The sequence below is a fragment of the Cryptomeria japonica genome, chromosome 11 (assembly GCF_030272615.1).
Source record: "Cryptomeria japonica chromosome 11, Sugi_1.0, whole genome shotgun sequence".
NCBI classification, from domain to species: domain Eukaryota; kingdom Viridiplantae; phylum Streptophyta; class Pinopsida; order Cupressales; family Cupressaceae; genus Cryptomeria; species Cryptomeria japonica.
This window is the reverse complement of record NC_081415.1, coordinates 135,125,189-135,150,158: the sequence shown is the minus strand read 5'-3', so window position 1 is coordinate 135,150,158 and position 24,970 is coordinate 135,125,189. Positions and strand designations below refer to the sequence as shown.

Here is a 24,970-nt window from a genome sequence, read left to right as displayed (position 1 = left end):
AGAAAGGCAACTAGTACGAGGAAGAATTATCTAAACTTTTCTGAATTTTCTGAGTATTCTGGAGAAAATTCTAGCCTTACTTCTATCCAAGTCAGAGGTGAAATTAAAATTATGAATTTTCTGAATATTTTCTAGAATTTAATAAATGATTTTTTTTCGAAAATTTTGGATAAAGAAAATCATTTTTTTTTTTTGTCTAAGTATGAAAATTTTTGAAAGTTTTGACACTTGGTGGTAACCACAACCAGCCTTAAGACTCAGATTTTTTGAGGTGAAAATGCCATTTTTGTTGACCATGTATGGGAATAAAATGAAAATTTTCCAACACTTAGCCATTTCGCAACCCCGTTATTTTCGAAACTTTGAAAATTATTTTCTAACTTAAAATTTCATTGTTTGTCTGCAGGCCCTAGACATTATGAAATTTCATGTGGATAAAGATGCTCCTCCGAAGTCGAGGATGACTTCAAAATGGAAGAACATCAGCGACACCAACCTCGGACACATCAATCTGAGGGAATTCAAGAAGCGAATGTTTGGTCTGAACAACCTTGTGCCTACCACCATTGCACGAAAGATGATGAAGAGTGGCATCGTGCATGTTGTTGGCTTCCTCCCCACCATGTAGTGCAATGAACTAGTAGTCGAATGTGCCAAACACTACAACCCCATCAGTAAGGACATTGTTGCACCTGACGGAAGAGTGTTGGTGAATGTCAGCGATGAGGCCATCAGAGAGGCCTTCAGGATCCTAGAGTACCACAACACAATGTATATGACAAAGGACAAAGCTGACAATTTGTACCAAGACCACCTAAAGGAATATGATGCCATAGTTGACCATTCTTGGCTAGACAAGCCGAGGAAGGGCGCCTCCAAACTCCAGAGAAAGAGCCTAGTGCAAGCATACTTCAAGGAGGACATTGGGGACATGATTGTCCTGCTCAATAGAATAATGGGAAATCCTCAGGGAGCTCCATTCGAACCCTGGATGTATTATTTCATTAATGAAATAATCAATGGAGTAAAAATGATAGACTGGGCCAAGATGATTAGCGACAACCTAGACAACCACCTGAGGAACTTGGAGACGAATAGGACTTTCTTCATGAGTTCTTACCTATTTTATTCCTTGGCTGGGACCTACAGGTACAGAGGTCTCACTTGCAGAGGAGAGGTTGGGAACAAGGAGAACCAGTTTCCAGTGTATGATTGCTATCCCCAGCTCCACATGGAAGAGAAATTCCATTTCGAAAGAGTGAATGATACCTTCCTAATGCACATTACTCGGACACTTCAAGGTGGGCTGCACCAAAGGCTCTCTCAAGAGTCTATGGACTTCATCGGTCGGTTCAGGTGTTGGTACATCCAATATCCAAAATTCACTTACCTCCAAATTCAAGGATTCTCCAGGCCTCCATACAAACTTCCAGCTTACCCTACCAACCGAGTGGTGTTGCTCGAGGTTGTGAGACGATCGGAGGAGTATATAGTGATTCAAAGGGATAAGCAAAAGAAGGCAGGAATGTCCTCACTTACAATTGGAAATGGGCTGAAAACATGTCCATCATCACAAGCTGCTGCAACCGCTGAGAAGGAGCTGGCCTGGTATCCCTTCTATCAGTACAAGGCAAGAAGGAATTTCGATCCATTCAATATGTTAAAGAAGGTCGAAGGAACAACATTTGAGCACAGACTGGATCTAGAAGACTACTGGGCTAATGCAACCGATAGCTTCGAGATCAGGAAGAGATTCTGGTCAAGAATCCCTTTGAGTATGGTGAGAGCAACAGAAGTATTCAGAGTTGCCGATCAAGTAGAAGAAAGCCTAGAACTTCAGCAGTCGGGCTTTAAAAAGATGAAAAACGAACCCTTAATTTTAATAGATTGGACAGAGGGAGAGAAATCAGATCTAGCAGACCTCATGAGGTCAGTGGTTGAGTATTCAAGGTGGTGGGCGTCTGAAAAGACAAAGCAGTTGAAGGCCAAAGGTGTGACCTTGACTTACGAATTAATGGGAGTAGATGATACTCTGTCCATCAATCCTTGTACCTCCGCCGGTGATGTTCGAAATCCAAAAAGTGTTGGGTCTCGAAAGAAGAAGGAGCTCCAAAAAGGTCACAGGGAAAAGGGTTGTAGGTGAGAGAAGAGAGTCCAGCGAAGGCCACTCCATCCTAAGTGTTGTTTCCATTGTGCCCAATCAGAATGCAATTGGGGAGCGAGAGATGAGCATCTACATGATTGATGATGAAGTAAGAGTGCTTTCTCAACCAGTTAGGGAAATAGTGGAAGAGGTCGTCCAAAGTCCAAACAGAGAGCAAACTGAAGCACCTACAGTCTTCTTGGATGGCATACCAGCAAACCCAGGAGAGGTAGATGATAAGTTTGACCGGAACACTGTAGAGCAATCAACCATTCCGGATTGGCTGAGAGAAAGAATAAAGGCCAAGGTTCCCAAGGAGGCCCGCTCCGAAGAGGTCACTGCAACATTTCTAGAGAAGGTGAATGAACCTACTATAACTAAACCACCCAAACCCGCCAGGAATTTTTCCCTAATTCAGAGAGACAGTGCAGGATTCAGGACAGTCCAGATAGCGGTGCCCAAAGAAGGGAAGACTAGAGACAATGTCACTGCGGATGATTACAAGGTTACCACCATAGAGCTGGATAAGCCCACCCAGGACCAAGAGGTTACGACTCCTGCAACGTTCTAAAGACGAGTCTAGCTTATGAAAGAGAAAAGAGGAAGAAGGTTGAAGAAGAGAACCAACAGTGGAGGAAGTATGTTCTCAGCCCACTCAACCGTGAGGTCCCGGTTACTCCGCCACAGCCTCTTCAGCAAGGATCAACGAGAGACTATGATGATATGAAGGGCTCGTACACTCAAGCAAAGGAGTGGATTTCACACGCTTCGGTGTGTGCTGACACACTGGAAGAAAACTTAGTATCGGCACATGAGTCAACTTCTTTATTGATCGATCATATCCAGGATCTAGCATCCAATTGGGAAGAGGTGGATGAAATTCAGAATGAAATACTCCCTCATTTGAAGGTTATCTGAGGCATGTCGAAGAGAAGCTTAGTGGATGTAGGCATCATACAGACGAGACAAGTACGACTTCAGCACATGGTACTATACTCTGGTCACTCGGATTGAGGTTCTGAAGAAATCCGAGACCAAGTGCTTTGAGACAGAGGAAAGTGTTAGAGAGATCCTGGGCAAAGTATTGTGTGTGGCGTCAGAGATCTGGAAGAAGGAAAGCCTAAAGGAGAAACATTTACGAGCAGAGAACCTGAGAGCCAAGATTCAAGCAAGCTTCTTCAAGGATTCAGGGATGATTGACAAAGGTGATCTTTCAAAGATTGCAAACTTCCTCTCCATCGATGAGAACTTCCTTACCCAAGCAGTTGAGTAGGAAGGCATTCTTGCCACATCTACCGATGATGTGGACATCATCGACTTCCAGATTGGCGGTTTGCCAAGAGTTGCCATGGAGGATGTCAAGCTCATTGTGTCCAGATACGTTGAATCTCTGAAAGAAGAAAGTGGCCACTCACCTCAGTGAAATTAGCAACTGTGCCACGTGTCAATCTTTCATTCATTTGAGCTGATAGTATTTTGGGAAACCCTAATTAGGGTTTAAGACTTTCAATCTTGGCCCTTGATCACTGTTTGATCTCGGCCATTCATTTATTTTGAAAAACTATATAAGGTTGCCTCCTCTCATTTGGAGAGTGTGAGGTTTTTGATGTATTGTTGCTTAAGGTCATTTCCAGATAATATATTGCATGTGCGTTGCTTTGTAATCCCTGTTGTTTGAATGATTTGCATGGTTTCAATTTCCTCAACACTTAAGAGTTAATTTAGATTTGCTTTCCTTGTTAATTTGAATGAAGGATTTGATAAGTGTCAATTGATGGTGTATCTCCACTCATACTTTTGGTAAATGGATGATTTCCACTCTACCATGCAAAGTTAGTCTAAGCCCATCCCCTATGCATCCCAACATCTCGATCATAAGCACAACCCATTGAAGATTGCACCGGCCTTGTGTAGTTGTCCCTGGTGTGGCGAAGCAAGGTTTGGTTTCTCGAGAGCACCCAATTGATACCATCTCCAGAATTCGTAGGATTAGATTAACCTCCTCAAACCCTATCCTTTTTTCCCTTTCTTTTGAAAGTCTAAATCCCAGAAAATCAATAAAAAAAGAACCTAAAATTGCTAAATCCATCTAACTCCAACAGTTCAAAATAGTTGTTAAACGTAAGTCCCCCTTGAGATTTTCAGCATACACTACCCAAGAAGCTATTCCACTAAAGTCGCTTGTTCGCACATATAGACCTTCGAATCAGTAGTGATTTTTCAGGAGAGGATAGAATACCTTCAGGTATCCTATTCCAATGTTTGGTAGATGATAAAACAAACACCAACATGTCCTTGATCATGACCACACTCTTTTAGGACTGCATTGTTGTGTGGTTAATATCTCTGCTTGCTTTATGACTGCTCATTAAGCCTTTGACGTCCTACATGCACATGAAGTTCTTTGTTCTTGCTCTGAAAATGCCATGAGACGCCTTATCTCTTCACTGTCATGTCTTTTGCACAAGCACTTCCATCACAGTACTTATTCACATAACTTATCCACCTTTGATCTTTGATGTGACTTGGCCGCTTGATCTTTATTGTTTCAGTGTGGTTCCTTTGAGTAGTGATTCGTTATTTATATCAGTGAATTGATTAATTCACTGCTTGGAATGATGAACCCCTTCTTGATTGGACTACCATGAAACAAGAAATACCAAGCCTCTGTTAAACACTAGATTACAACATGCTGGGCTCAACCCTTGTGGGAGCCCATTTTAGCCCACATGTGGCACCTTTGATGTATCAGTGTGAACTTGTGAAGTATTTTAGTAAGGAAAATCATACATGTGCCTGCACAATCAACAAACATGTTAGATAAAAATGAAATTCTGATTTTCATGGATATTGTAGATGATTTTCTGCATATTCTTTGATCATGCAATGACTGCATGATCTGATCTAATGCCTTATGAGAGCAATTATGCATTTGTTGATGTTACATATGAACTGATTAGGCATCCTAAGCTCTAACACCATTGTTTTCATTTCTTGAAGACACTTCTAAAGCAGTAGGGCAGAAGGAGTATGAAGGCAAGCCACAACTCGGTCTGGAGGGTTTGTCATTCAAGCGATGACGGATCCCTACTCTTTTTATATGCTTTCTTCCGTAAATGTATAGTTTCTTTTCCTAATGTATTAGATGAGTTACTCCCACAGCTTGTGTGAGACACTATACTTTTGATATTCATGAATAAAGAAAACTATTTTTATGCACTGTTATAAACTCTTGTTTCTTGAAAGGACACATGCATTAAATCTTTTATTCATTTGATAGCATCTCTCTTGTATGAGAACTTGAGCATAATCAGATGTGTACCTTTAATCTTTTAGTGCAAATGTTGTCCCAGCTCTACCTGATTGAGTTGGAACCAAAATTTAGGTAACAATAACTTCTATCCCTTGTTGACATTCTTCTACCATAAGCTTTTCCAACTTTAGTTGCTCTATCCAAACTCTTATTTAGCAATGGTTTGTTGAGCTACTACGCCTTCTCTTAGCAACAAGCAATCATCTATTTTTTCTATTATTTTCATCCATGACAATTCGATGTAATTTTGCTCCAGCATGTCAACTCAACTCCTCATCATCTTATTTGTTTTATTTTCCCACTGGAGAGATTCTTTATATCTGTTGATAGCACTTTTCAACGTATCTTCTCTTTGTGATATTAGATTTACTATCCAGATTTCAGCAACATTTGCCTTGTGCCTCATCTTATCTAGTACAATTAACTCCTCTTGTGATAAGAGTACAGGGTTAGGAGGTCATTCCTCTATGACCTGGCCTGCTTTAACCAACTGCTAAATGAAGCTTTGGAGTTGTAATATAGCTTCTTTCAACTCTTGTTTACATTTCTTATCCTTCTCTAATCTAGCAGTTGTGGCATTCACATTTGCTCTTATTTCTTTGATTTACTGCTCCCTTGTGGAATGTCCAGAGTCAATAGGAGTTATTTGATAGTCTGATATCATCATCTCAACCTTATCTTTTTGAATTAATGGAGTGGCAACTTGAGTTGTTCGGAATCCTGAAGAATCCCTTCTCATAGATGATAGCACTCTAGTTTTCCTCTTAATATTTGCCAATTACATCCTCATTTATAGTAAGATTAACATAAACGACTACTCGTCGTGTTCGAGAGGGGTATATTCCTCGGATTCATCTGAGCTAATCACTATCACATCAGGGGGTATACTATCCCTATTCTTTTACTAGGATGAACTCGACGAACTCATTCCTACATATCACTTGGCCAATCAAACATGTGACTATACCACTTTCATACATAAAGCCATATTCCATAATAAATCATTCGTGTTTCAAATTCATCACAAAATGAACAATTTAATCTATGTATTTCATTGCGAGTTTCAAAACATGTTAGAAAGCAAATTGGCATCATAACACGTCATTAATGACAATTCATCCAAATTCATAGAAATTCTACCTTTATAACATGAAAGTTAAAAGTCATTAGCTTAGATGAATCCGAGGGATATGCCCCTCTCGACCATGACAAGTCATTTATGTTAATTTTACTATAAATAAGGATGTAATTTTCCAAGTTGAAATATAATAAAGATATGCAATTTTTGCAAGTTATCCTTTATTGTTTTTTGACTTTATGTGATTGATGCAATCTTTAAACCTTTATACACAGATAATTCACTTGATAACCTAATTAGCTTTATCAATGGCTATCCAAGTTTAAAGGAAGCCCATTATGGTGAATGTTGGTTGAAAATTTTGTACACCTGGGAAGATGTGCAAAATTGTGGTTTCAACCACAATGTGTGAGTTAAAAACTCTCCTAATTTAAGGGAAGGCTCCCCCTTTTCTACTATTACTAACTAAACACTAATCTAACTGTTGATGTGTTTTTCATGCACATGCGAACACAGAATAAAATACCCAAAAGTATATTATCCTCTCTTGAACAAAGTTACTCAAATGCAGAAGATTATTTTAAGGATCACTTGAGACAACTCCAAGGTTCTTGTATGTCGGGCCATGACATGTGGATAAGCTCGTTGGTTTGATGTGATTATGATGGAATCAAGAGGGGACTTGTGTTGAATGCTTAAATCGTTGGAACTCGAGCATCTAATGTTGCAATCTTGTGATGTTTTTTGTCCTAGACTAGCTTGAGTTGAAAAAAAGGCAAAAGATGAAGGGTTGAGGAACTCTATCTTAAAGCCTAGAATGCAAGAATCCTATTGGGCGAGGTCTCACCATCAACTTGAACAATTTGACACAAGCTCAGTGCAATCTTCTAAGGGATAATTCAAAGATATTCAAATCATTATCATCACACATTGATCACCATTCAAGTTAATGCATAAGCAATGGATGTATAACAATTAGAAGTTAAGCTCATATCATTCTTATTGACCACGCAAAGCACACTTACGATCAACAACAGGCTAGTGGTATGGACTAAACGGATTTCACACAAATGCATTCAACAAATTCCTCCACTCAATCTAATCAACATGAAAGCAAAAGAGAAGTAGAAACCATGAGACTTGTTGAAATAATACATTTCACCACAACTTCAATGAAAAGAGTATCTCATTTACAAGTCTTTAACAACTATTTTTTCTTCTCCTAACCTATTCTAACTTCTACTAAACTATTCTTCTCTTATTCACTAATTCTCATGCTACTAACTATTAACTAACTATTAACCTTTACAAATGAAGAGCTTGAGCCTTTTATAATGCTCTCAATACAATTCACTGGCTCAGATCAATTTGAGATCAATGGCCTAGATTTTACAATGAAAACCCTAATTAAGGTTTGTTACAACAAACTCAATTCTAGCCAATGAAATAATTACAACACTTTGGCACATGTCATATCTAGAATATCCAACCAATAGATGATAGGGGTAGGTGCCTCGAAGTTTGTGCCATCATGGACGAGTCAAACTAATTTGAATCAAGACATGCTGATCTGGAACTCCTTTGATTGGTGGAGTGGCTGGGATGATGATTACGACACCACTTAAACTTGCACTTGTAGACTTGGTATATCATCATGAATGAATATCATTATCCAACTTCAACGGCGATGATGATGATCTTCTAACTTTGATTAACTCTTCTGAAACTATCCTCTTGAATGCCTCGATCATGGAGGTGCGATGTATAGATTTTGACTTCCTCTTAGTTTTGAAGTACTGATGTTGCCTTGGAACGAACTCTTTATGGCACAACTACTTCTCTGCTTTGGAATTCCTTCTACGTGACTCCCTTCAGGTTGTTGGTGTCGTGGATCATGTCCTTGTGTAAGTGAATGCTTCTTGTGTAATCACCTTCTTGTGCTTGTTTATGAAGTTGCCTTGATGATATATTCCTTGTATCTTGATCTTGATGTTGAAAATTTGCTCCTTGAAAGACTTGTTTCAATTCTCCTCCAATGTGATCCCCTTGATTTCTTTCTTCATCTCCTGCAAAACAAACAAATGAGCATCAAACACATGATATATAACCTCTATATACTTCCTAATTTGATATAATTTCTGGTTTTATTTGATCCGCAGGTTTGATAAGAGGATTTCGCTCCTAAGGGTGAGCAATAGAAGTTGTCTCAAACCTAGTCCAATTCTATCCTTCATCTCTTCAAGTTTGAATACTTTATCCTTCATGTAGGTGGAGGCATCAAATTAACTTGGAAGAGGGTTCTACAAGCAATTTCGCTCCTATCTTGATGCAATTGATGTTCGCTCCAACATGGAGGCACGTGAAGTTCGCTCCAACCTTGATGCACTTGAAGTTATCTTCAAACTCGTCATTGAACTTGCTTTCACTCACTTCCCTTTATTCTATGGAGTTTAACATTGAGTCTTCCAACCGTTTATTGATGAAAACATGACAAACTAACCTTAGGGAAGGCCTCTGTAAGAATTTTGCTCTAAGAGTGGAGCACATGAAGTTCAATCCAAGATGGGTGCACATGAAGTTTGCTCTGGAATAGGTGCACATGAAGTTCGCTCCACTTTGGGTGCACAAGAAGTTCACTCCTCTTTGGGTGCACATGAAATTCGCTCCAATTTGGATTCACTTGAAGTAACCCTCTAACTTGCCCTTCATCATCTCAAATTCAAAATTGTTCTTTTCTAAGCATATGAAGACATCAAATCAGCTCAAGACAATGATCTGTAATCAATTTCTCATCTTATCTTGGGCAAATGAGGCAAATTCGCTCTAAGGTTCATGTACATGAAGTTCACTCCAAATGCCATGCACATGAAGTTCGCTCCAAATGCCACGCACATGAAGTTAGCTCCAAATGCAACACACATGAAGTTCGCTCCAAATGCCATGCACATGAAGTTACTCTTAAATCTCGTCTTTCATCATCATCTTAATTTGAAATCACTCTTTTCTAAGGATCAATTCAGCTCATAAGCAGTCTTGCATATTCTATTGGGCAAATAAGGTAAATTCACTCCATGATCCATGCATCTGAAGTTCACTCCAACTTGCATGCACTTGAAGTGAATTTCAAGTCAAAATTGAACTCGTTCTTAATCATCTTACTTCGCTTCATCAATTCAATCCTTGTATTTTTTAAATCTTCATTCACAAAAACATGTCAAACTTACCTCATGAAGGCCTAAAAGGAAAATTTGTTCCTATCAAAGAGCACATGAAGTGAGCTTCGCTCCAGAGAAGGAGCACTTGAAGTTACTTTCAAAATCAACACTCTAACTCCCCTTTGCTCAATTTCACTCATTTTCTCAACTTCACTACGTCATAGCACGCTCAACATGAGGTCTTAGGAGGGATTTCGCTTTGAGTGTTAAGCACATGAAGTTCGTTCCACAAGGTGTGCAATTGAAGTTCACTCCAATAGTGGTGCACCCGAAGTGAAATGAAACTTGACACTTAGTGATTTCTCGCTCACTCTCCTTCATTCCTTCCATTTGAGTTTGTTGAAATTAAGCTCATGGTATGTTCTAGGAACAACTTTGCTCTCAACTAAGAGCATTTGAAGTAACCAATTCTTCTTGGAAATCAATTCTGTGAGGTCTATTGGGTATCTTATTTAGGCGAGGCCTACTCTTGAGTAACCAATTCTTATTGATGAAGTTTAGACAGGTATCAAGGTCATCTTAGTAGATAGACTTAGCTCCTTCTAGGCTATTGTAAATCATATCCCTCTGTTTTGGGAGATGAAAAGCTTCACTTATAGCTCCTTCTGAGAGATAGGCGAGGATAGTTCCATCTTTGGCTACAATTGTCCTTGAATGTGAATCATAGTGCCTGGCACATTCGATCATTATCTTCTTGGCTATGGGTGATGGCTTGCCGATGTAGGGTGCTTCTCGAAACTTCTTCACATTGAAGTTTCCTAAGTTGGTGTCTCCAATATTACTCCATTTGGATATGATCCTTGTCTCCAAGTCGTCACCTTTTTTATCTTCTTTAATGAGGGCTTGTCGGGTAGAGGATCCACTTGCCTTGGGAGCCGCCATTTGTTACCTATAAAAAGGGTTTAAGTTAGGTTTTGGATATAGTCAAAAAATTATGTGATTCAAGACCTTAAAAGAACAATTGAACTTCAATTTGCACTCAAATGAATAAGCATTAAAATTTACAAATTGAAATTACAAATGAATCAATAAGAAGGCCTATCTTTACAAAAATATTGAATAAAATCAGATCTTCATTTAATCCTCTTCAAAATAAATCAGATTGCACATAGCTTAACCTTGATTTTTGAACCTTACAAGGAATGAACTTGAAAAGAGGGGAAAAATGACACCTTGCTATTGAATTCACCTCTTTCCAAAATGCTGTTCAAAGAAATTTGTTCTGCTAAAAGCTTCAGGTATGCACTTCAAATTCACCTTCGAAGGATTGCTGATCTTCTAAGTTGTCTTTGAGAGGATCAGGTCTGAGATTAAGAAGGTTAAATCTGCCTGATTTATTATATGATTTTTGCCTTCTTAAACCTGAAATTCGCCTTCTATCTGCTTGAGTTCGCTTCTCCAAGTCTGCTCCTTGAATTCGCTTTAGGAAGAATGAATGAATGATTAATGATTTTGAGAGTTACTTCCCTTTATAGGCGCTTCCACCCTTTCCTTCAAGAGGCCAACTTTGTTATATATATATATAAAAAAAAATCATTAATTCACCCTCTTGAGCTGGCCGACTTTGTTAAAATTATTAAAAAAACTTTGGCGCCAAAGGGTAAATTTTACCTTGTCATACTCAAGCCAACTTGCTCTAAGGTGATGTTCTTTTCAACGTTTTTGGTGAGGAAATGAGCTATCTTAAGGATTTCGCTCTGGACCGTCCGGAAGGGTCAGGAGCGAAATTCATGTTTTAGGCTCAAATGGACTTCATTCCAACCTTTCCCTATCAAAACAAGTGCTTTTCTTTCAAAAATGCATGGGACAAGGATTAGTTCATAGGTTTGGGCAAGGTAGAATGCCTTACGAAGAAATTCGCTTTGGACCCTTTGGAAGGGTCAGGAGCGAAATTGTTCTTCTTGGCTCAATCCTCATCCTTTTTCACTTGGTTTTGTTCTAAACTTGATCTTTGATCCTTTTCCTTCCATAATCTTGCAAATTTGCCCAACCATTCAATGACTTAGATGAAGAATCAGGTCCTTTGGGAATTTTCGCTCTAGACCCTTTGGAAGGGTCAGGAGCTTAGATAAATTTCGCTCCGGAGCCTTTGGAAGGGTCAGGAGCGAAATTTGCACTTATGCTTAATTAATTGACCTTTTCATCACTTTGCTTTGTTGAACACATCAATTCTTTCTTGATCATGCCATAAGGACAAAGTTTTTATACAAATTAGGACCAGGAAGGGAGGTATTAGGAAATTCGCTCTGGACCCTTTGGAAGGGTCCATAGCGAAATTGAGATTTTAAGCTCAATCTTCTCATTTTCCCCTCAATTTTGCTCTTAGACTTGGTTTTTTAGGTCCTTCCTTCATCTTAATCAAGTTTATTTGCCTTTTGATGACAAATTAGGTCTTCCCTAAGGATTTCGCTCTAGACCCTTTGGAAGGGTTAGGAGCAAAATTAATGTTTAGACTCGATTTCTTCATCGCCTCTCATTCCAATTGCATTTATCCCCTTCAAAGATGCCATGGGAGCAAGGTTTGTGATGCAAATTAGAAATAAGAAAATAGATATGAGGAAATTCGCTTTGGACCCTTTGGAAGGGTTAGGAGCGAATTTCTCCTTTTGGCTCAAATTCCTTATAGTTACATCCTTCCAAGCTTGCTCATGCTATCCTTCATGCCTACACTTGATCACTTGCTTCATCACATCAACTCAAACTCAACAGAAGGCAAGACTCTGGCCTAACAACTCACAACCTTGACTCATCCTGACTCAAACTCCTCAAGACCTCCTTGCAAAATATACATTCTCCAACTTTCTAAGGCAAGATCCTGCTAAAATTACATCAAAGTTCAAGGCAGAGAAAAAATGACTTCCCCAAGCTTAGGTCAAACTTGGCCCTAAAAGGAACCCTAGGCAAGCTCTACGAAAGAAACCCTAACTTACCCAACCTAGGTGAACACTGACTCACTCAAAACACCTAACAAGCAAAGAAAAAGCTAAGCAAAGAGAAAGAAAGACCAAAAAAAAGAGGGGGTCCCCATTTTGATGGGGTGATGTGTGAAATGGTCACAACAGGTCCCCATTTGCAATGGGGCGATGTGTGAATACCTCACAACACTAACTTGGGTGAAACAACATCCTTTTCTTTTTTTTCAAAAAAGATGATATTCTTTTCTCTTCCTCGAAAAGAAACAGCAATAAAGGAAACAAACGCAACAATCTAAGGAACTTTAACAATAACGAGAATGTTTATACAAAAAGGAAGTGAAATTTCCATGAAAGCCCAAAGTCTTATGTCATTTCCCCAAGAGGAGAAACTAGAAACAAAGCTTAAAGTCTTTACTTTCCACTATCCTATCTACCTTTCCAAAATTATTTAAACAAGAACAACGTACAGCATATAACAGCACAAAGTCTGCTGATATGATGCACTTTTGAACTACTTCAAATGGGAACAACCACAAGCACAAAGTCTTGCAACTCCTCTCAGCTTTGAACAATTAACTACAATAATTTGACCCTTAATACTTGTAGCACAAAGTCTACAAGAAATCAGATCAAAGCTCCTTTCAACAGCTCCATTAGAACCTCAAGCAAATGCAGAAAAATATACCACTGTGACACAAGAACACAATGGATATAAGGGTAAGACTTCAACACAAAGTTTGAAACTCAAAGCCTTCTTGATATTACTTGAGAGAACAATTTACAAGTATGAAGCACAAAATCTTTATGACTATAAATTTCTGCAGAGTTTTCTTGCTTGCTCAAAAGATGAAAATTACAAAGAGCACTCTCCTGTATATATAGGAGAGGGGCTGAAAGCAAAAAGTGGGAGAAGTCCAACTAACCAAGACTTATTCCACAACTAACTATGACTTGTTCCAAATTACAATCCTACTGTCTTCCGACTTGTAATTTTTTTATATGTAATTACAAGTTAAAGAATACAAGTAATGTGACTACTTGCAATCACAACTTTTGACATTACATGTAATTTGTCAAAGGGAAATTACAAATGCATGATTGAAACTAATCTAAGTGTCTGAGACACAACACTATTTACATCATCCTCTGTCTAAAAGGTTTTCATGCTAGTACAAGATGCTAGCACTTCAAGTATTCAAGATTGGTGAAGGTATTTGTCCAAGAACATCAACTTGCATCATTGATAGTTCTTATGTCCATGAATGGTACTAACAGCGACCTCATGAAGATCAACCATTGAACTTGAGGTTATAAACATTCTTTGTGAAAGTAACTGCTTTCTACCACATAGTGCTATTATAATGCATTGTAACAATGCATTCCTTTGCTGCAGTACTCCATTTGACAAATCCTCTCTGCTTCATGGTTCATGATATTTTGACCCTCTTTGTGCATATGACAGCATACTCTTTTTCATTTGACATCATTACTACCATCAACATATGACAGCACTGGCTTTTGCTTGCTATCTTCACATGTATTCCTTACAATCAACTCTCTAGGACCCGACTGCATGTATGTAATGAAACAAGACTGCAAGGTGAATATAAGTTTGAGATCGGGTTTTGAAGGTCCAATTGCAAGTGAATACACTTCAAAATGCTTATAAATATGGGCTTCCAATTGGGTTTTGAAACCCCGATTGCAAGTGGAAGAGAAATATGAAGGCAGTGAATATGAAGAACATGCTTGCTCAAAAGGAACCAACTTGCAATCAGGGTTTTAAAACCCGCTTGCAAGTGTGAAAGGTTTAGAAAGTAGGCGCAAACTTGCAACCAAATAATGCAAGAAACGAACTTGGAAGGAATACCTACAATGAAGGAAACCGGGTTAAATGCTTGCAATCGAGTTTCCAAGACCCCATTGCAAGTATATTATGATGGCAATAGAAAGGCTTGCAATCGGGTCTTAGAAACCTAATTGCAAGTGATCACAACTTGCAAATGAAAGACAAATACATACATACTTGCAATGTTGGACTTAAAACCCGACTTGACTTTGACCAAAACACACAACCAAAGGGACTTTAGTTGCAGTCAGGTCCTAAAGACCCAATTGCAAGTGTTATAGGTTCAAACTTGCATTTTGGGTCTTAAGACCGGACTTGCAAGTAATAATACAACTTGTAATGATGCTTCAAAACCCGACTTTGCAAGTAACTTGTAATCAAGTTTCTAAGACCCGATTGCAAGTAAAGTTAGCTTGTAATGTGAACAAAAAATTCCTACTTGCAATGAGAGCAAAAAGTTCCTACTTGCAGTGAGGTCAAAAAGTTCCTACTTGCAATGAGGAACTCAAAACCCGAAATTGCACAAAAAGCTAGAAAAATGAAAGCCAAAACTAACCAAAACTTGGACAGCAATGACAAGCACACCCACTAATAATTTGACATTAGCAAATATGAGTTTTGAACCTCGTAAAACAAGCCTTACAAAAGAAAACTACAAATTTTGAGTAAAAATTTGTAGTTGTCTATTTTTTTAAAATTCAAAAATTGGGACAACAATGCGTACTCAAACTAACCCTAGGGGAAGTCAAGAACTAACACAAAACTTTGAAAATCTCAATGATAAGCTTGACCAGATCTTATCAAGGCTTAACCAGGCAACCGAGAGAATCGGTACCCTGGAGCAAAGAATAGAGGGTCGAGGACAATCGGAAGGGGAAACTCATCAAGAGAAAGAGGAATCTAGGCATGACCAAACTCACCAGAGTGGACAAAATGATAACCATTCTAGAGATGAAAGTACCAAGAGGGATCAGTTAGCCCGAGAGTTGTCAAGAGATATCAAAAAGGTGAATTCGCCTAAATTTGACCTAACCAGACATCAAACAAGGATATTGTGAAGCAGATTTAACTCAAAATTTTCAGGATATACCACCCCCCCAGCTCCCTCTCAATACAACTGAGTGCTCTTCAAACATAGTCATTCATAGTATGTCATTTTTTCCCTTTCATTGTACAACTATTAGAATACAAGAATATATTAACAAAGAATATATATAGTGACCAACAAGACAAACTCACGAAGAATTTGACAACAAATTTCTGGTATCAAGACTTGTGTTGGTAAACAAATTCAAAATAGTCCCTATTCTATTTTTCATATTTTACTAAAGTTCCATTTCACCAAGCAACAACTAGTACCCACATGCACCATGATATTAGCAGCTTTATGCCCTTGCTGAAACAGAGTGCTACTTAAAATTCAAATAACCTTGGGACATTACCACATTCCAGAAAATTTCATGTTCCTTGGGAATGCATCTGTAAGAATAAATGATACCAGTTACCCCTGCACATCCGATCCTAACATTACAACAGCAAGAGAAGAAGGTAGAGTGCCCATCTATCATCTCCTTCTGAAAAGAAAATAGTCAAGCTGTCTCTATGATTTTCTTGAGGATGTGGTGTTTGACTAGACCTTAAAACTCTATAAACTCTTTAAAACCTTAAAAACCCAAAAAAGTTAAATCCACAAAACAAAAAAGAATGTTGAAAACATAAACAAAAAAGTGAGAACACTGAACTCTGAAGAGGCACATATTTCAGCAATTTTCTAGTTTGAGGTTTACATGTTTGTGCTTGTTCGATTATATTGACTACATAATCATCATTTATATATCACTGTTAAAATGTATTTCTGTATTGAATTTCCCTTTGGTGTTTCCTTTTGCCCTTTCTGTTGTTCCCTGTCACAACCTTAATCAACTATCAACCATTATTACAAGTACTTAATGGAAACTAGATGGAATATCAAACTCAACCCTAAATTTTTAAAAGAGCCCAATATTGAAATAGAATCCTAACAGACTCATCAAGTTATAACATCTAAAACAAGTCCAATTAAATTCTGGAAAATAAGCTATCTCCAAACAGGAAACAGAATATACAAAGTAAAATCGGATATGAAAACATACTCTGTAGCTAGAATTTGCTCAAACAACACTTTGACCATGTCCAGACCTCTCTTCACTCTCAGCAAGTTACGTGAATTGCTCCCTCCCACTCTTACAGTATTTGACTTGACATCAAGATCTAACAATGACTGTAGAGTGTCTATGGAATTGGATGCTTCCTTCAAATTTTCAACCTGTAAAAATTTCAAATATATTCAAATTGACATTGTAAAAGTTCCACTGTCACTTGCATACACTTCTAGAAGCTTGAAGATGTGTTATCTTCTTTGTTCAGTTATTAATGATTTTTACTCTTGTGCTACATACACATATAGGATTAAAAAAATGACTTAACCATTACGAAGTATCTTAAATGTATCGATATATTAATTGATTTACTATACTAAAATATGTTATCACAATGGAAAGAAGATAATATATTTACATTAAAAAAAAATTGGAAAACCAAGTCCATTTGTCAGCCTCCTATAAGCACGAATTTTTACAACATAATAAAGAACAATATTCTGAATAATTATTCCAATAGATGCATTCAAGTTTCAGATGAAAAAGATGCTTTTGAAGTGCCAAGTACATAACATTTTGATTTCCATACAAAGCAGATTTCATTGTAGGAACTATATAAGCATATTCATTGCGATTACAAATATGATATTACTAAAGGAGGAGACACTGCAAAAGAAACTGCAGAAATAAAAAACATTAAATAATAAATTATCAAGTGGTAGCGCTTCGGTCAGAAATTGCATGTGCATTAGCTACTCTAGAGATTTAAAGACTTTTGCATAAGCTGGATGAGATCATTCATTTTGCTATGATATTTACAAGAAGTAGTCAGATGAGTCTAAACCCCCTATAGAAGAGCAGACAAGGTTCAAAGCATCATTTGAGTCAGACAGAAAGTATAACTCTTGTCGGCTTCTTATGTTTTGTATTGATAAGTAAGTTGACTCATTCCAAATTAGTTTTACTTTGGAAATAGTTGTGTACGAACTATATAAGCATATTCATTGCGATTACAGATATATTACTAAAGGAATAAACACTGCAAAAGGAACTGCAGAAAAAAAACATTAAATAATAAATTATCAAGTGTTGGTGCTTCTTCCCACACTTCTATTAGGCTCAGAAATTGCATGTCCATTGGCTACTCTAGAGATTTAAAGACTTTTGCATATGCTGGATGAGATCATTCATTTTGCCATGATATTTACAAGAAGTAATCAGATGAGTCTAAACCCCCTATAGAAAAACAGACAAGGTTCAAAGCATCATTGGAGTCAGACAGAAAGTATAACTCTTGTCGGCTTCTTATGTTTTGTATTGATAAATTGACTCATTCCAAATTAGTTTCACTTTGAAAATAGTTGTGTATATTTTACAGTTAATACTGCTGTGAAGCTTTTGCAACTGACTATGTTAGACATGATTCCAGGCCTCTAAAATAACTATGTTCTTGGCACATTTTTGGAATTCCAAGGGTTAAAAGGCTTGAGAAATAGGATTACAACAGGCACCATATAGCTTATGTAGGGATCCTCATAACTCTCCACTCTTCCCAGTACAATATTACTCTCTGGACATGTTATAATAGGACTCATATTGAGACGCTTCGGTTTAGCCCAGTGTAACTAGATCCCTCTATTTTGCCCTTCGTACCCATGTGGATCTGGTACAGGTCCGTCCCCGGGTACACCCAGGGTACCTAGCTAACAACGGCTCTTATGATATAGTTCTTTACTTCTGCAACATCATCAGTGAGACAAGCCTTTCAGAGAACCATGCATTCCAAGTCTTCATTAGAAATTGTGAAGTATCAAAGTTAAACTTCCTTCATACCTAAACTGGTGAGAATGGTATCAGATTTTAAAGCTTAGCCCGCTGGACAACAGTGATATAAGATTACTTCCCCTAGAAGGATCCGACATGCAACCATTCATAAATGCAGCTAAAGTCTATCATATTGTGGACATCGACAATAATACACACACTAGAAACGGTATATATTAGTTTGTTTCTCTATTGACTACATTGAACTCAATTTAATTAAAAGGCACTTGTTAATTTGCTTCATTATTCATTATTAGTTTCTAATTGAAGCGCTTAAGAATTTTCAAAATAACCAATGCCTTGCCCAAGAAGATTGTTTCATCAACAATGGGATGGTGGGTGATCCAGGGGACTGAGGAAGATAATTTGAAAATTCTAATTTTTCCTCATGCCCAAAGTAAATAACCATAGTTGATCAATTTCATGCTCTACAGTTTTCAAATTTTCTGAAGTCAACAATCAAGGATTTGGTTCATGGAGCTGTCAAGTGAAGGGGACCAGCGAGCCCCCCTATCCACCGTGGCTATTTCTGCAACAGCAAAGCAAGGAGGAAGGGTAAACAAAGCTTCATCTTCATTGGAAAATAATGGTCGAGACTCTACAAAGGCTCTTGTGTCCCCTCCATATGGTCTTGACTCTTTTTTCTCTGAAGAGGGCCCTGCCTCCTACGTGGATAAACTGGTCAGAGTTAGAAGTCCAAATATGGTGAAGTAGAGGGTTTTGTACCCTTCGAAGGTCTCATGTACTGTGGAAGGGCTAGAAGTCATGATCCCTGATGATCTCATGAATAAAGCGATTGTTGGCCTTTAGTTGTCCTTAGTTGATAAGTTTCTTCCTTTTCATCCTAATATTGATCAAGTCAGGAAATGAATAGACACTGTTTGGAAGCTTAAGGGTAGTGTCAATATTAGTGCAATGGCTAATGGCCCATTCCATTTTAGCTTTTAAAGCCCATGGGCTTTTGATAAAAATTGAAAGAATTTCCTTGCATTGTGTAAATGGAAGCCTAGGTTTGATCCATCGGTGGATCTTCGTTCTATGGCTCCTAGTTGGATTCACCTTCCAGGTCTACCTTTGGAGTTTTGGAATTACGCGATCTATCAAGAAATTGCTAATTCCTTTGGCCATTTGCTGCTTGTTGATAAATTTACCCAACAAAAGTCTAGCTGGAGTTTGCAAGAATATGTGTCAATGTGGCAGTTAACACAGCTTTACCTTCCAGCATATCTATGAAATCAAGATATGGCCTGTGGATTCAACCTATCGAGTATAGAAATGTTGGTGTCTTTTGCCAGATTCGTAAGAGATTTGGTCATTTGAGTGATGTATGCAAGAGATAGTTATCAGCGAAAAATAAAATGGTGCTTGGTCAACAAAAAAATATTGTTGTTCCGAAGCCCCTAGCCTTAGAGATGAATACTAGTAATCAAAATGAGAATTTGGTGGGGAATAATCTCTCATTAGAGCATATCATTGACACGGGAAAAAGTGGAGGTAATAAAGGAACAGCTTAATGAAGATTCTGATAGAACTAAGGATATTGAAAGCATCAAAAGATAAGCCACTAGAAACAGATAAGGAAGTATCAAAAGAAAAGCCACAAAAACTGATGCCAATCCTGCTATGGCAGGAACAAATGATAAGGCACAAGGAAAAGATGTCACTGTAACTGAGGATAGAAGTATATTAGAGGGTATTCGGAAAAGTTTGGAAGATTTGAGCAAAGTTCATGTAAAGGCTGATCTGCAGGAGCCTGCGTAAGTGAAATATGCCAACTAGGAATTCGGCCCAATCTGATGATTTTGGTTTGCTCTCAAGTCTTTGACCAGTGAATTTGCTTTTTGGTCTTCAGGTGAATTTTTTATTTTTTCAGTTTTTCAGGGTTTTTGCTTGATTTTGCCAATGAGGAATTACAAATTGAATGCAATACATGAAAGAAGAATAGACTAATTTGAAAATTCAAAATTCTGATTTTATTACCAGAAAATGACATTCAAATAAATAACTTTTAAGACATCCAGAGCCAAAATTGGCCTATCAGCTATCCCACGCTAGCCTGGATGAGCTTATTTTGATGCTGGGAATGATGCACAGGACAATACAGGGGCCTCCAAGTGCTATAAATCGCTCCAAAGTGTTTTATTCTCCTGGTATATAATTACCAAAAACAATTGAATGAAGAAATAGTAGATCAGGTACTATATTTTGATTCTTGCCAGGAGAAGTCTCCAAAATTGACCACTTTTCCCCACTGAAATGCTGCAATTCTCAATTGTTTGGTTGTTGTGTTTCTCTTAACTCTGCAGGACCCTTCATTATCTTCTCCCATCTAGGTACCATTTCCTTCACTGGTGAATCAGGAAGGAAGGTATCAATAACCTTCCATTCTTAATTTTGGCCATTGATGTAATCGGCAGTTGAAGCAACTGACTTCTACCCTCAGGCTGGCAAAATCAAAGCTCTGATACCACTGAAAGATGCCAACTAGGAATTAGCACTAATCTAATTTGTTTGTTTCAATCTGAGTCTTTGACCAGCGGTTAAATGTTTTGGTTCTTTTGATAGAGTTTTGAGTTTTTAAGCTTTTTTTTGAGGTTTGTGCTTGTAGTTTTGACAATATAGAATGAAAAACAAATGCAATAAATAAAGAATAACTGACTAGAATAGAATTTCAGAATTCTGATTTATTTAACAGCAATGCACAGATGTAAAAAATTATTTATTTTCAACAACCAAAGCCAAAGTTGGCATACCAAGGTCCCAACATTGGCTTGAAGGTGGTTTTATTTGCTTGAAATGAGAAATAGAGTGATTGAAGAACCTCCAGCTGTAGCTGATGACTCCAATGAGCTTTATTCACCTAACAAATAATTACCTAAAACAAATATCTGAAGAAATCACAAGTCCAGTGCAATCTCTACACTTTTGCCAGGCAGGATCTCTAGATATGAGTGCTTTCTCTCCACTAATTTGCTGATGTAGCTCAAGTATGGTGCAATATCTCCAAATTTACCCTTAACTTCTTCTTATTGACTGCTAACAATGAATTCTGAGCTAGAAAACTGAACCAAAATCCTTGTATTTTTTTTTAGTGACCCCGGGCATGAAATGATGTTATGGCCTAGCTGGGAGAGCTACGGCTGGCTCCAAAATGCATATATTTCACTGAAATTAGTCTTATTCTAACTCAGATCTGAACTCCAAACTGAACTGATGTTGTTGCTGCTGATAAATCACTGATTCAAGCCCTTTTTGCCCAAATACAAACATTCCAGGCAAGGGTATTGTCCTTTCACCAAGAAATGGAGATTTTCGTATCCAAATCCACTCCAGAACTCTGCCAAAATTGTTGCAGACCTGCAGAAGATGATATTCTCTCAAAAATAAAACAACTCAATGCCAAGAATGATCCCCCAAATGCATCTTTAATACCTCCAACCCTAAATCGAACTTCCAAGAGCAAATATTCCAAAATTGCAAAGGAATACCTTCTCCTTCATAAGCCACGCCCAAGAGAAGGGTAAACTCATAATACCAAAAATTGACCCCTTTTTAAAACAACTTATCAACCTGTTGTGACGTTTTCACACATCGCCCCATTGCAAATGGGGACCCATGTTTTTTGCTTTTTAGGGTTTGTTTTCTAGGTCTTTTAGGGTTTTGTCAGTTAGCCTTTGCATTTTGAGTGTCGCCCGGGTGATCACATGGATAAGCAAGTCCAGCTTGAGTGATGTCCTGATCTTGAAATTTGGCTAAGTCTGAAAGTCCTGATCCTAGAATTTGGCTAAGTCTGGAATGTCCTGATCCTGAATTTGACTAAGTCTGGAAACAGAAAAACCTCCAAAAACTAGATTTTGCAATATAACTCCTGGAGGCCTGAAACCACTCTCAAACATCCTGAAAGTATATATGGAATATAACTTAAAGTATAAGAAAGACTTATACTTAAATGTTATATTCCATTAAAATTGCCCTGATAGAGAGTTCGAAAAGTCAAATTTCGCTCCTGACCTTCACTGAGGGTCCAGAGCGAAAAACGCTCATGTCCCTCTCCAAGGGTCCAAGGCGAATCGCTCCTGTCCCTCACCAAGGGTCCAGAGCGAAAAGGCTTAGTGGAGTCATTCCTGACCTTGTTTGGACAAATTGAGACATCAAAGGCATGATGGAGGACAAAATGAACGTGATAGAGCATCCAGACTTGATTAAGGACGATGAAATGATGGAGTATTTGTCTAGAAAGGTAAATTCGCTCCTGTCCCTCACCAAGGGACCAGAGCGATTTTATTCATATACACATTTTTCGACCTTGTTTGGACTTGAACTTTTATTCATGGCGTGTAAAGAGATGATATTTTCCTCAACGAAGGAAATTTGAAGTGAAAAGTAAAAAGATTTGGCCCTGAGAGCAAAAATCGCTCCTGTCCCTCACTGAAGGACCGGAGCTTGAATTCCAATTTCGCATTATCCTTGCAAGATCAAGACAATTTTATGATTTGAAGAGACCAAGGAAAACATGATTTATCCATTGAATATAATTTGGAAGGCTAACAAAGGACGGATAAGCTTGGATTTGCAAAATCGCTCCTGTCCCTCAGCCAGGGACCAGGGCGAACTCAAGGTTATTTAATATTCCCTCCAAGCTTAAATCACTCCAAGCTAAGACACAAAGGGGCAATGATGTTTGGAACGCCTCGGAGAGGAAGTAAAGTATCAAAGACCGCAAAGGTGATGGAAATGCCCAAGTTCGCTCCTGTCCCTCTCCCAGGGACCAGAGCGAAATGTTCAAGTGTGTCCAAATTTAAGTTGCCACTCACATTTCAAGTGTTCAAAAGGGAGTAAGGAACATCATTTTACACCGTGAAGACAGTTGCAAGTTGATATAAACAAGGATGAGCACAAGGAAAAAGGCAAGTTCGCTCCTGTCCCTCACCAAGGGACCAGGGCGAAAGTACTTTAAAGCACACTCCTTCCACAAAAGGGACGAATTAAGCTCAAGATTCCCAATTAAAATGCTATTTTGGACGTCTAAGACAAGACTCTGAATGTGAAAAACAAGAAAAACAAGGCCAAAATGAAGGAGCGCTCCTATCCCTCTCCCAGGGACCAAAGCGATGTGGTTAGTGTCCCTTATTCCTCCCATGCTCAGGCGCCAATATTTTCGAATTACATTAAAATGCCAAATTTGCTAAAAATGTGAAAGATTTAATTAAATTGGTATTTAAAAATAGCGCATGGACATTCAATAATTAATTTAAAGCCTTTAAAAAAATCAAAGTTTTTAATTACAAAGGCATTTAATTAATTATTATTAAATTAAATTTTAAAAAAAGGGAGCGCTTGGGGTATTATTTTGCAAGGTCGGCCCCCTCTTTTATTAAATTTTATTTGTCTTTGGGCCTATTTTCCAAGTCGGCCTAGGGGCAATTATCAAGATGAGCGCCTATATAGGAAGGGTGTGTTGAGCATGTTAATCCATCATTCAATCATTTGTCCAAGTGCGATTTTGAAGGAGCAATAAAGGAGTGCGAAATCTGGTCCAAGAAGGAGTGCGAGTTGAAGGCTAGAGGTGGAGCGAATTTTCCTCAAGACGTTGAAGGCTAGAAGTGGTGAAGTTGATAGGAGAAGCACATTTTGAAGACTTCGATCTACATTTTGCCTAGCATCATTTTTTAGAGTTAATTCTCAAGAAGAGGTATCAAGATGGCGACCCCAAGCTCGAAGGATCTGCAAGTCGGAGGGTTCTCCTCAAGGAAAATCAAGCCAGATCAAGGACGATCAAGCAAGGACAAGGACAACCTTCTTCAATCCAGCCTAGCATCGACAAGGACGGCCTTCTTTGGACTAACGTCATCAAGGGCGACTTCCCCAATCCAACGTTCCAAGGCGAGGTACATCATCATCCTGCAAATCAAGGACACAAGAAGTCAAAGCAAAGGGTTCGTTGAAGAAGCAGATAGTTCCAGAAGAATTAATTAAAGCTAGCTTCTCAACAACATCAAGTTGAATATCTACCAAGTTCCAAGTGTCAAATGAGGTGGCATCCTAGTCATCGCTCATCCAGTCAGTGTGGTCCACCTCAGCATGTCCAGATTCGATGTACCTAACTCATGGGAGGTGGCACAAACTTCGATGTACCTACCCCGGCTATTCATTGGTCGATTTTTCCAGAGAGGACATGTGTCCAAGCAATACAATTATTTCATTGGTCGAGCATTAAATGTTATGTAATGGTTGTAACAAACCCTAATTAGGGTTTTCATTGTAAAATCTTGGCCATTGATCTCGAATTGATCTAAGCCATCAAATTGTATTGTGGGCACTATATATGCCCTGGCATTTCATTTTGTAAAGGGAGTTAGAGCAATTAGCAATAGTTAGATAATAGTTAGAGAGTTGGAAATAGTTAGAAGATAGAAATAGAATAGTAACTAGAGTAGAGTAGAGAGAGAAGGCAAAGATTGTTGCCAAGATGTTGTTGTAAAAGACTTGTAACTT

At 38.2% G+C, this 24,970-nt stretch overlaps 1 protein-coding gene across 1 annotated transcript in view; it reads right to left on the bottom strand.

The window, feature by feature from the left end:
- LOC131032645 (accelerated cell death 11) overlaps window positions 1-24,970 on the bottom strand; it is a 59,860-nt gene that overhangs the window by 15,141 nt on the left and 19,749 nt on the right. The window contains exon 2 of the mRNA XM_057963668.2: window positions 16,646-16,818. Coding sequence (XP_057819651.1) covers window positions 16,646-16,818 — 173 coding nt within the window. The remainder of the gene's footprint in view (window positions 1-16,645; window positions 16,819-24,970) is intronic.